The sequence below is a fragment of the Poecilia latipinna genome, unplaced genomic scaffold (assembly GCF_001443285.1).
Source record: "Poecilia latipinna isolate Pla-1442-1.1 unplaced genomic scaffold, P_latipinna-1.0 Scaffold3349, whole genome shotgun sequence".
NCBI lineage: Eukaryota > Metazoa > Chordata > Actinopteri > Cyprinodontiformes > Poeciliidae > Poecilia > Poecilia latipinna.
This window is the reverse complement of record NW_015115965.1, coordinates 1-11,374: the sequence shown is the minus strand read 5'-3', so window position 1 is coordinate 11,374 and position 11,374 is coordinate 1. Positions and strand designations below refer to the sequence as shown.

The window sequence follows — 11,374 nt, the reverse complement described above, 5'->3', positions numbered from 1 at the left end:
TATATATATATATATATATATATATATAAAATTCTGTTCCAAAAAAATTGTTCCAGTTTGTTTTACTGCCAGATTTTTTTTTCAGCTTCAGATTTGTTTTTGTTTTCCAGAGATTTTAAAGAAGAACAGAAATGCATTCCTCCCCCACTTATTCACTCGCCTTGGGCACTCTTTATGTCATTTACTCTCAACAAAGAAAGGCTTTGATACAGATTGTGAATATCGTTTCCCAACTATCTTGCAAATCCTCTGAAGTAATGTATGTAAAAAGAAAATCTCTCTTTCTCAAACATCAGTAGGGCTAACAGGTGTTCAAAGAAGTCAAAAATGTGTCGTTTTTCAACAAGACTACTTTCTTTATATTAAAAGTTGCTAATCTATTTTTTTTTTAAATTTCTTTCATTGAACATGAATACACATATTTCCCAATAACACTCCAAATATCAAAAATAAGTAGTTTAAATTTAAAAACAAGGGTGTTAGAGGCGACTTCCATATGATGCTGCACTACAGCTCGCTGTGCTGCACAGTCTCCTGAAGCTTCTTGATCTTCTCTGGCAGAGTTTGGGTCACAAAGACGAACCGGTTCTTCCTGAGGGACTGACCAGACACCTGCTCCTTCAAATCGAGAGACAGGTACTTTTCCTCCGCTCCATATCTGGGCCACTTGACAAGGCCATCGCCATTAGGAGACCTATAAACAAATATTGCTGTAAACTTTGTATTAGCTGTGTGTACTTTGTATTTTGAATAAGCAGCCGCTCTTACCCTGTGCGAGCGAAGTTGCCCCAGTAGTTCATCATGATTTTGCTAAACTCTTCCTCCTCTTTTGGACATTCATCTAAATTAATCAGTAAGCATTGGTGTCACTAGGTAAAAATGCACAAATACATTAAATATCTGGGGGTAAGTTAGATGCACTTACCAGCTAATTTTACATGGGTAGTTGTGAAGCAAAGTCCCAGCACCGTCAAGATTTCATCCATATGGTCACATTTAACAAAGCTCGGCCTTATTTTCTGCAGAATTGTGGGAGCGTGATGATACTCGTACAAGTACACAGCGGCGCCTGCATCTGGAGGTGGTACATGCAAGTGTCAATCGTTGGGGAAATACAACAATAGAAAATATCCAGTGAATAGATTCCTTGCATGGAAAAAAAAAAAAAAAACCTCTGTGAGCCTTTGCCGCTTTAATGGCTGGAATAGTAAAAAAGAAATCTCCGAGCAGCTCCATATATCCATCTCTGTTTCGGATGCGGTCTTCACCAGATCCGGTGTATTCTTTAACAATCAAGTCTCTGATGACCGCCTGCTCAGGCTGAAAGGAGAAACAATTTATGAAAAAACCTAATTGTGCGAGGAAAGAAATGCTAAAGTATTCACACCCCTTATATTTCTTCACGTTACAAAACAACAAATTGCATGCATGTTTCATTGTGATTTACATGATCACCTCCCACAAAGCAGTACATAATTGTAGAAGGAAAATGGTGCATTGGAATTAAAGCCGTCAGACTAGAATCTGTCTACCGGCTTTGCTCATTTAAAACCCTAATTCAAACAATTCAATTTGCTTTGATCTAAACCACTGTTCTGCTTGGACCTCTGCCGCGATCTCAAGTTATTGGCGCCTTCAAGAAATACCATGAATTTAGCTCAATCGATCTGACCAGCTTCCTCACAACATGATTCTGCTACTGCCATGTTTCATTGTGTTACATGTGTGCTATATATCCTTTTCATTCATATGAGATGAGCAGTACCCCTTGATTTGTTGGAAGCTTGAAATGTTTTATAACCTCATCCTATTTTAAACCTCTCAATAACTTTATCCTTACAGTGTCAGTAAAGCCATTCCAATACAGATGCAAGCAATTGTAAAATATACTGGAAAACTCTGTATAACTCTCCTTCCACCTCAAAAATATGACCAAATATGTGTTGGTCAATTGGATCCAGTGCTTCCCAACCTTAGGAACACTGACACATGATACAGGCAGGATAATGATCTCTAAAGAGACTAAAAAAAAATCCCATAAAAATAAGATTAATAAAAATATTGAAGGGGTATAAATATATTTACAGGTTACCACAACAGACAACATGAGTCTTACAAGGGGGTAAAAGACGGACAGGATGTTTCTGACCAGCTCTTGATCCATTCCTTCTGTCCAGTTTGGTGGAGCATAGTGCTACAGAAAACAGATAAAACTTAGAATTAGCATAATTAAAACAACAACAAAAACTATGCCGAATCAGTGGTCTGAAATGCTCATAAACATTCAAAACTTACATCAGAAATACCATAACCTCCTTCATGATCATTAATGCCAGTCATAAATGGCACAGTGTGGAGTTTGTGCTTCTGGAACAGTTCAGGCACAGGCTCGGTCAGGAAGTGTCCATCAATGTTTACAGGACACCTTAAACTTTGATCCTTGAGAGAGCAAGATGTGTTAAAAAAAAAAAAAAAGAAAAAGTGGAGAGATTATGAAAAAACCTGCAGAAACTGAAGATTTTCTTTTTCTCCTTCCAGCATCTCACCTTCCCTAATGCCAGTATGGTGTCAATGTCCAGGTTCCTCATGCATTTAGCAATCTTCTCTGTGCACCCAAGGCTACATCCTGATGCGTTTACAACCGCCTGAAGAAAGATACACTCATTTCTTTGGAAACAAGAAATTAAATCATAATACACAACAACTAAAAAAATATCTCACCTGCATCACTGGGACAGCATCACTAACAACAAGAAGATCCATTGCAGCTGTGCCACTCTCGGCAATGGCTCGGTGGAACAGGCCATCAGACAGTGGAGACAGAAGCTGAGGATTTAAACGGTAGAACAAATTAGAAAGTGTGTTGGTGTTGGCAATGACAACAAAGAGAAATGTTTTCTGATGACTTCATACCAGGAGTGAAACGCTAACACCACCAGCAGACTCCCCAAATATGGTGACCAAATCTGGGTTTCCTCCAAAGCTGTGAATGTTCTCCTTTATCCACCGCAGGGCTTGGATCTGGTCCAAAAGGCCAAAGTTTCCTGGCAAATGCTCATCTCCAGTACTGTATAAAATAAAGTGGTTTTTTTTATATATATATATATATATACACATCAAATTCAAATCACCAAAATGCAATGCCGGTGTGCTTCCAATCATGCTTCAGTAACTTATTTACCTGACAAAGCCCAGAGCTCCCAGTCGATACTGGATCAGAACCACAACCACATCCTGGTATGCAGCCAGAGCAGAGCCATCGTACCCCGACGCCGACCCAAGAAGAAAGCTTCCGCCGTGGATCCACACCATGACCTGAGAAAGGAGTAGAACTCATTTGTTGAGCAATTTGCCTATTTTTAATATTCCAGAGCATAAGCAGGCATATCTCAAAGCAGAAAATGATTAAAACGGTGACATATTTCAGCAATTCAAACAGTGTGTTGCTCCTTACAGATTTATTCTGTTTTCACTTCTGCTTAAATGTTACAAAACATGAAACGCCAAACTTTCCTAAATGCCAAGAGAAGTTTTAAAAAGAAGAGTTAATAAAGAAGCTATTGTAGCCCACATAGTCCTGGGTGATAAGGTAACTTCCTCAGTCACCACAATATCTGGTGTTGCCACCTTATAGTGGGAAAAATTTTGAATACTCCTCTTCACGGAATCGTTTTAATGTATTCACATTGGAGGGCGTTTGACCAAGAATAACCTGTTTCTAGTCATTCCATGGGGAATCCATTATGGAAGTCTGTACTTTGACTAAGCCACTCCAACACATTCTTACTTTTGAGTCATTCATAGGTAGGATTGCTGATGTGCTTTGGGTCATTTTTCCTGCTGCATAACCCATGAGTGTTTGACCTTAAGGTCACCAACAGATGGCCATACATTCTTTGTTGGTGTATCCGTTTGCCTGAAAATATTAGAGCGCTTCAAGTGTCCTTCTGCTGACAAGTTTTATAATGTCGTCATCATTTGCCAGTAGGATTGGACACCTGGTAGAAGCACCAATACCTGCTTTCATCATCACCACCAAACTGGCCTGACCTCAATCCCCACAAAGAATCTGATGAGTATAATCATAATACAAGAAAATAACAAGATCCAAGAGTCAACAAGTCAGATGAGCTGAAGAGAGAGATCAAACCAACCTGGGATTAAAATTAACACCTCAGCAAGCAGTCACAGGTTGATCACCTCCATTAATGCAGTAATTCAAACAGAAAGAGTTTTGAGTACTGGCTTTCTTCAACTAGTAATCAATTTTTATGTCTTATTTAATTTACTCAGTGTTTTGAATTTTCATTTTCTGTAAGCCTATAATCAAATTTAACCAAAATGAATCCAACAAGTTTGTGTACAATTGATCTGTTTAAAATTCAAATAACTTGAATTTTAATTGAAATTAAATAACATTTTCAGTGATAGTCCTACTTATTAAGATCTTTACAAAGTCTACAACTAAGGAGGTTGGAATCACCAACATGGGTATTGTTTAGATAAACGGGGTGAAGGTACATCACAGTTTAGAGCAGAACAAAAATTCCTTTTCTTCATCCCAAACCAACTTTAAAACATGCTGCGTTCGTGTTCCTCAGAATCTGAAACTTGAGACTTTTGAATTAAATGTTTGCTTTGAACCTCAATGTCGTAGTTAAAGAGTTTAAGCAGAGGTTTCTTACAGGGAGCTTGGCATCAGCAGCTCTGTTTGCAGGGGTGTAAATGTTGAGATACAGGCAGTCTTCAGAAATATCTGGGATTTCTACTATTAAGCCCTTGAGTTTTTGAAGCAGCTCGTCAACGAAGTCCATATTTTGAATGCACCTGTTTAAAAAAAAAAAAAAAAGTAAATTCTGATGAATAAGAACTGCACAGAACCTCCAGGTCTAGCGGATCCTAAAAGAAGAGTACATACATGTTGGGCTGCTTCGTGGCGTCTCTCAGTCCTTGCCATCCCTCTGCAGGCTGAGGTGCGGCCAGTCTCAGGGTGGGGCCGAGGGGGGGCTTAGCAAAGGGGACGCCCAGGAAGGCGTGGACGCCGCTCTCCTTCCCCTTTACGCTCACATACTGACCTTTCAGTCTGCCAAGCTTTGTTTGGACCTCGGGTGCTGTAGGATTTTAGAAATTAATCAGAATTCTATTTTAACACATCATAAAATCTCTGATTATACACAAACAAGAATAAAAAAAAAATAAAGTTATACATTTTTTGTTCTCCACATCCTTCCTATGCTGCTGCATCTTTTTTTGCAGAGTCTGGGTCACAAAGATGAAACGGTCCTTCCTAGGCACCTGGACTGGTACCTGCTTCTTTAAATCAATAGACAGCTGCTTTTCGTCTGCTCCATATTTAGGCCAGTTGACGAGGCCGTCTCCATTGGGGCACCTACAAACAAACAACATCTTCAACGTTCCATGATCTGTGCATTCTGCACTTTTAGTAAACACTCGCTCTTACCCTGTGCGAGCAAAGTTGCCCCAGTAGCTCATCATGATTCTGCTCAACTCTTCCTCCTCTTCAGGGCATGGATCTAAATTGGTAATGAAGCAGTGAAGCCGTTTGGTGCTCCAAATTTTTTGTTGTTCTTATGAATGACAAACCCCACACATTTTCACACAATACACTGCGTTTACCTGCAATATGTAAAAGTTCTTCATTGTGACATTATTTTAACAGAAATTTGTCACAGACTGTGGACCTGAGGTTAATCAGAAGCAATATTTAGGACCGGTTTTCGGTTCCTTTGGGTCTCTCTGCCTTCTATTGATCACACAGATGCTGTCTGGTAGGGAAGTCTGATGCTGGAAAGCCGTTGGACATTTGGCTTTTCCTTTCTTGGAACTTAAAACTAAACTATAAACAATTTCAAAAAATGTCTTTACTTCATGTCAATCAAAGTGCATATTTCTGCCTCTCTCTGCTGGCTCTTGTGTGAAAAGCAGGGTTTATCATACATGCTATGTCATACAAAGACCAAACAGATCATTTTTTGAAGGCTTTTTATTTCCACTTCTGATGGAAGAAACCTATTCAAAATTAAATATCATCTGAATGTCTCAATCTGCTGTAGTATATTCATTTAAGGTCTGTTGCATAGCAACAAACAAATGGTATTCCCTTGCATTTAAATGCATGTGAACATCTTTTCTGAAATTCATATTTACTACATTTAAATCATTTTAAAAATAAAATCTGTGGAACAGAAAAATATTTAGTTAAAAAAAAATGCAACGTTAGGATTTTTCAACACCGTTTGAATAGTAAATATTTTACATCTTTCTATGCATGGATATGTTCAAGGTAGGTTTGCATGCATTTTATATTAGGCCACTACACCAGTCTTTCTGAGGCTGACCCATTCTCTACAGGGGCTCAGTTGAACTTACCAGTTAGCTTCACATGGGTGGTTGTGAAGCAAAATCCAAGCACAGAGAAGATCTCATCTGCATGGTCACTTTTGACAAAGCTGGGCCTTTTTTTCTGAAGGAACTTGGGAGCGTGATGAAACTCGTACAAATACACAGCAGCGCCCGCATCTGGTGGGGCATAAATTGGTAATTGGTGTAAAATTTTTTTTAAAAAAAAAAAAAAAAAAAAAAAAAAAAAAAAGACTTGAACTTTGTATTTGCCTGGAAGAAAATACCTCTATGAGCATTTGCTATCTTAATGGCTGGAATGTTAAAAAAGAAATCTCCAAGCAGCTCGGTCATTCCATCTCTGTTTCTGATTCGGTCTTCACCACTTCCGATATATTCATTTAAAATTAACTCTCTTATGGGTCCATCTTCAGGCTGAAAAGAGCAGTAAAGTATGTCAGAAACATTTGAAAATGTATGTTAACCATAACATTAAAATATCAGACCATGAGACTCTTACCAGCGGGTAGAAGAAAAACACCATGTTTGCAACCTGCTCTCGGTCCATTCCTTCTGTCCAGTTTGGAGGAGCGAGTTCCTAAAGAAATAGAACAAAACTTAAGCATGCGAGGCATTTATTATTACAGCACTAAAGAAATGCTTTTTAGTGATCTAAAATCTTATAACTTACACCAGGAAGGACAAATCCCCCTTCATGATCATTAACACCAGTCATGAAAGGTATAGTGAGGAGTTCACGCTTCTGGAGCAGCTCAGACACAGGTTTGGTCAGGAAATGCCCATCAATACTTACAGAAAATCTCAAATTTGGATCCTTGAGAGAATAAAATGTATAGAAAAGATTATGTGAAAAAAACGATTCTTCAACCATAGAAAGGTTCTACTGTTTTCACCAACATCTCACCTTCCCCAATGTCAATATGGCATCAATACAAAGGTTCCTCATGCATTTAGCAATCTTCTCTGAGCTTTCAAGGCTACAGCCCGATGCATTTGCAGCAGCCTGAGGAAAGATTCATTTTAGTTTGTTAACACATCCTGTGATCAACTGATATTTCTGTTAAAAACCCAATATTTACATACAAACAAAGACACACTGCCTCTCTTCACTGAACAAACAAAAGGCTATTTGTTTTTTTTATTAACTTCTCCAAAGTCTGAAGTTGTTATGCATTTCCTGAACATTTGGTACAGCCGCCTTTAAATTTGATACCTCCGGTCAATCAGTACACATTTTCAGCTCTGCACTCCACTTTTCTATGACAGTGAGATCAGCTTCAAAACATTTACTTAGTTGACCTTAAATTGTGTTTGAACTAACCTGGCGGTATGCTCAGGGTCAGAGTCCATTTGGAAGAACCATTTGACTTAAGTATTTACAGAAAGATGATGCACATTTTCTATAATTCTGTTATGTGAGAAATGTTCTGCCATTATCTGTTGAGGTAGCATCATCAGAGCAAGTGCTTAAAAAAAAAAAAAAAACCTCAACAAGCTAATAAAAAAAAGCTGGTTTTGTTCTGGGAACTGGTCTGCAACCTATGGAGATGATTGCAGAAGGATCTACAATCAACTTAAAATCAAGAACATAATGATGCATGACACAGAACTATGCCAGTGTCTCCAGTCAGATTTTTCAGATCCACCGTCACAAAAACTGCTGCAGAAAATTGGATAGAACTGAATTGAAGGCACTGTATTTTAAGCAGGTCTAAAAATCAGTGAAAAATAATTATAGAATCCTCACAAAAATTGTATTATTATTTAGCAAACAAAAGCTATTTTGGTCATTTCAACTGAGATAAAACAACAAATAAAATGTCTCATTTAGTATCAGACAGTGACGGGGAGAAAACGAGATTTTTTTTAAACACCTGGTTTTTACTATAAACTGACAACTGACCTGCATTACTGGAACAGGATGTGGCATAAAAATTGCATCCATTCCAGCTGTGCCACTCTCAGCAATGGCATGTTGGAACAGCCCATGAGACAATGGAGACAGGAGCTGAGGATGTAAATTGCTGTACCATTAAAACCAGGATTTGTTTGCAAAAAACATTTTCTCTCCAGATGATTTCTTACCAGTAGGGACACACTAACTCCACCTGCAGACTCCCCAAATATGGTGACCAAATCCTGATTTCCGCCAAAGTTGTGAATGTGCTCCTTGACCCACTTCAGGGCTTGGATCTGGTCCAAAAGACCAAAGTTCCCAGACACATGCTCATCTCCGGTGCTGCATTAAACACAATGTGGCAGAATGCGTTTTGATCAAAGCAAAAGTAGCAAGAAGTGATAATTTCATTCATTTACCTGAAAAAACCCAGAAGGCCCAGTCGATACTGGATCACAACCACAACCACATCTTGGTAGGCAGCCAGAGCAGACCCATCAAACATTGAAGCAGACCCAATGGCAAAGCCTCCACCGTGGATCCACACCATGACCTGGAAATATACAATATACATCTATAAAATCCAGTTTTGTGATTCAAGGCAGTTGGAAAAGTTATCTAGATTTTTTTATTTTTATAGTATACAAGTGGAATGTCTTCAACAATATTAAAACTCTGGGGTAGAAAAGTAACAAAACGTAATCCAGTCACTTGTTTGCCCACCTCTTCACGTTTGTCTCAAACCAATTTGAAGCCGATTCTCAATGATCTAACACAGACACATGCAAGCCAGACCAAAGGTTTCTTACAGGGAGCTTGGCATCAGGAGCTCTGTTTGCAGGGGTGTGAATGTTGAGATACAGACAGTCTTCAGAAATATCTGGCATTTCTGTCTTCATTCCACTGAGTTTTTCAAACAACTTGTCAACAAAGTCCATATCTTGAATGCACCTGCAAAATATACATTTTCTCAATAATCGCTTTAACAGACCTTGCAAGACTAGAGGTTCCTAAATAGAAACATGCATCGTACATGTTGGGTTGCTTCGTGGCGTCTCTCAGTCCTTGCCATCCCTCTGCAGGCTGGGGTGCGGCCAGTCTCAGGGTGGGGCCGAGCGGAGGCTTAGCAAAGGGGACGCCCAAGAAGCTGTGGACGCCGGTCTCCTTCCCCTTTACACTCACATACTGACCTTTCAGTCTGCCAAGCTTGGTTTGGACCTCGGGTGCTGTCAGGATAAAAAAATAAATTAATTAAATAAATAAATAAATAAAAATCAACATCCTGAATCATTATTTAATAGTTTATCACAATTTTGCTTTTCAAATTAATGCTTATATTTCTGGTTGTTTCCTTCATCATATTTAAAGAACGTACATCATTTTTACAGCAGATCCCCATGTTTCTGTTGAAGCTAACAGCTATTAAGTGTCCATGTCTGGAATAGTGAAATATACAAAAAAAAAAAAAAGGGGGGGGGGGGGGAAAGAAAAAGGGGTTGAGAATGCATCCAAAATAGTAAGTATAGAAAATTTGAAGTTTTCATCTTAAATATAAGTTCAGATTTTAATTTATTTAGTGTGGAGGAGGAGGAGGTCGGGTGAACTGCTGTCTGAGCGGAGTAACCAACCAGCACTCAGAAGAGGGATTTTTAAAAACTGCTCTGTGTTGAGCAACCTCTCTGTAATACACTCCAGTTGGGATGGATTATTTGTGACAAATATTGTAAATAGAAGCATAAAATCTGAGGTGGCTTTCAGACTAAAAGTTGCTTGTGCTCAGGACAGACAGACGTTAGTAGTTGTACTGCACTGTCACAACCCCGTCCCCAAAATTAGAAGGACTTCAACTCAGTCAAATAAAATGGTAAAATGTCTGGTTTATGATTTGTGGTGAATTTGCACGCTTTGTTCATAGACCTTCTGATTTTTACATTTCAAGTCTAAACCTATGGCGCTTTTAGACCAGACATTCTTTTACTGCTCCAAACCCTAAAGAAATACATGCAGGATTAGTTAGACACTTAACACTGACAAATATAAATGAAGTCTATGTAATCAGGTTTATTGCACAATGGGAGGGGCTCCACCAAGCCGCTAATCATGCAACCGTCACTGGACCTGTTATAATGTAATCTGTCACCCTTGGGCACACCGAAGCATTAGGTAAAAGGTAAAAACGGACAACACCCGGAACAGAGGTTAAATAAAATCAAATCAGTATTAAGTTCACTACTGCTGCGATACGGCACTGTGCGTGCAAAAATCACTTCTTTAACAACTTTTGACTTGCTACAGCTCGACAGGGAGGCTACTTTTAATCGTGAAAGCAACATCCTCGGTACAGGCTTGTCCGATAATGTGGAACTGAGAAGAGAAGAAAACAGTCTGCTTCTTACCTTGTAGATCCGCGGTGGCGCCTAGAAACAAAACGGACACGAGCAGGAAAACGCGACACTTCATGATCTGGAAGTTCACTGTGAGACCACTGACTGACTGTGTGCAGCAAAGCCACCAAGAGAAATACTACCGCCTCCTGCGGACCTTGATGGGAGACTGAGAGGTTCAGAGCCGAACATGTGCAATTTACCTGCAGAAATTGTCACGTGATCACAGACACTGATGCCAACAGATCAAAGTCAATCAGGCCAATAGCCAATAAGGTCAATGGTAAGGTTTCGTCATCCTCTGGAATAAATATTGAAGCGAAAGAAAGACAATAAAAGGCTGACATTAATACCAAGAACTAACAGTAAGATTAAATAGCAAAAAACGGTGTCGTTTGACTAACTGCAATTTTTGTCCAACAACCAGTATGAAGATAAATATGAATAGACTTAAGCGTCTAAGTATTATATTCGAGGTGTCTTCATTGAATCATACAACTCAGATACTTATTTTTTTTTCTATTTGTATAACCATTAGCAGCATGTTTGCACTATAACTAACAAATTTAAAACATTTTAGCAATAATCCATCTATAATATTAATACATTTCCTGTTCCCTGTATACATTTAAATATATAAAATATATTAAAGTATCAGGAAACACAAGGATAGATTATTGCAAAGCTTGTATTATATTTGCAAAAAAATAAT

The 11,374-nt window shown here is 38.7% G+C and overlaps 1 protein-coding gene across 1 annotated transcript; it reads right to left on the bottom strand.

Annotated features, from left to right (window-relative positions):
• Window positions 1–102: 102 nt before the first annotated feature.
• Window positions 103–10,942, bottom strand: ces2b (carboxylesterase 2b). Its single transcript, XM_015023575.1, has 25 exons — window positions 10,675–10,942; window positions 9,312–9,504; window positions 9,088–9,229; window positions 8,698–8,831; window positions 8,467–8,620; window positions 8,285–8,389; window positions 7,286–7,384; window positions 7,052–7,195; window positions 6,881–6,958; window positions 6,648–6,795; window positions 6,391–6,540; window positions 5,462–5,534; window positions 5,208–5,389; window positions 4,919–5,111; window positions 4,686–4,827; window positions 3,182–3,315; window positions 2,914–3,067; window positions 2,722–2,826; window positions 2,547–2,645; window positions 2,296–2,439; window positions 2,117–2,194; window positions 1,173–1,320; window positions 926–1,075; window positions 769–841; window positions 103–694 (listed from the first exon to the last, which is right to left on the bottom strand). The coding sequence occupies exons 1-25, from the start codon at window positions 10,736–10,738 to the stop codon at window positions 508–510; spliced, it is 3,273 nt and encodes a 1,090-aa protein (XP_014879061.1). The 5' UTR covers window positions 10,739–10,942; the 3' UTR covers window positions 103–507.
• Window positions 10,943–11,374: the final 432 nt, after the last annotated feature.

Bases quoted from the DNA above. Each gene is read 5' to 3' on its own strand.
- ces2b (XM_015023575.1), bottom strand. From the start codon at position 10,738: ATGAAGTGTCGCGTTTTCCTGCTCGTGTCCGTTTTGTTTCTAGGCGCC. The intron at 3,316-4,685 runs GTAAGAAACCTC...CTCCTTTCTCAG, and splicing joins CTGCTGATGCCAAGCTCCCT to GTCATGGTGTGGATCCACGG. The intron at 1,076-1,172 runs GTTTTTTTTTTT...TACCACCTCCAG, and splicing joins AGCGGCAAAGGCTCACAGAG to ATGCAGGCGCCGCTGTGTAC.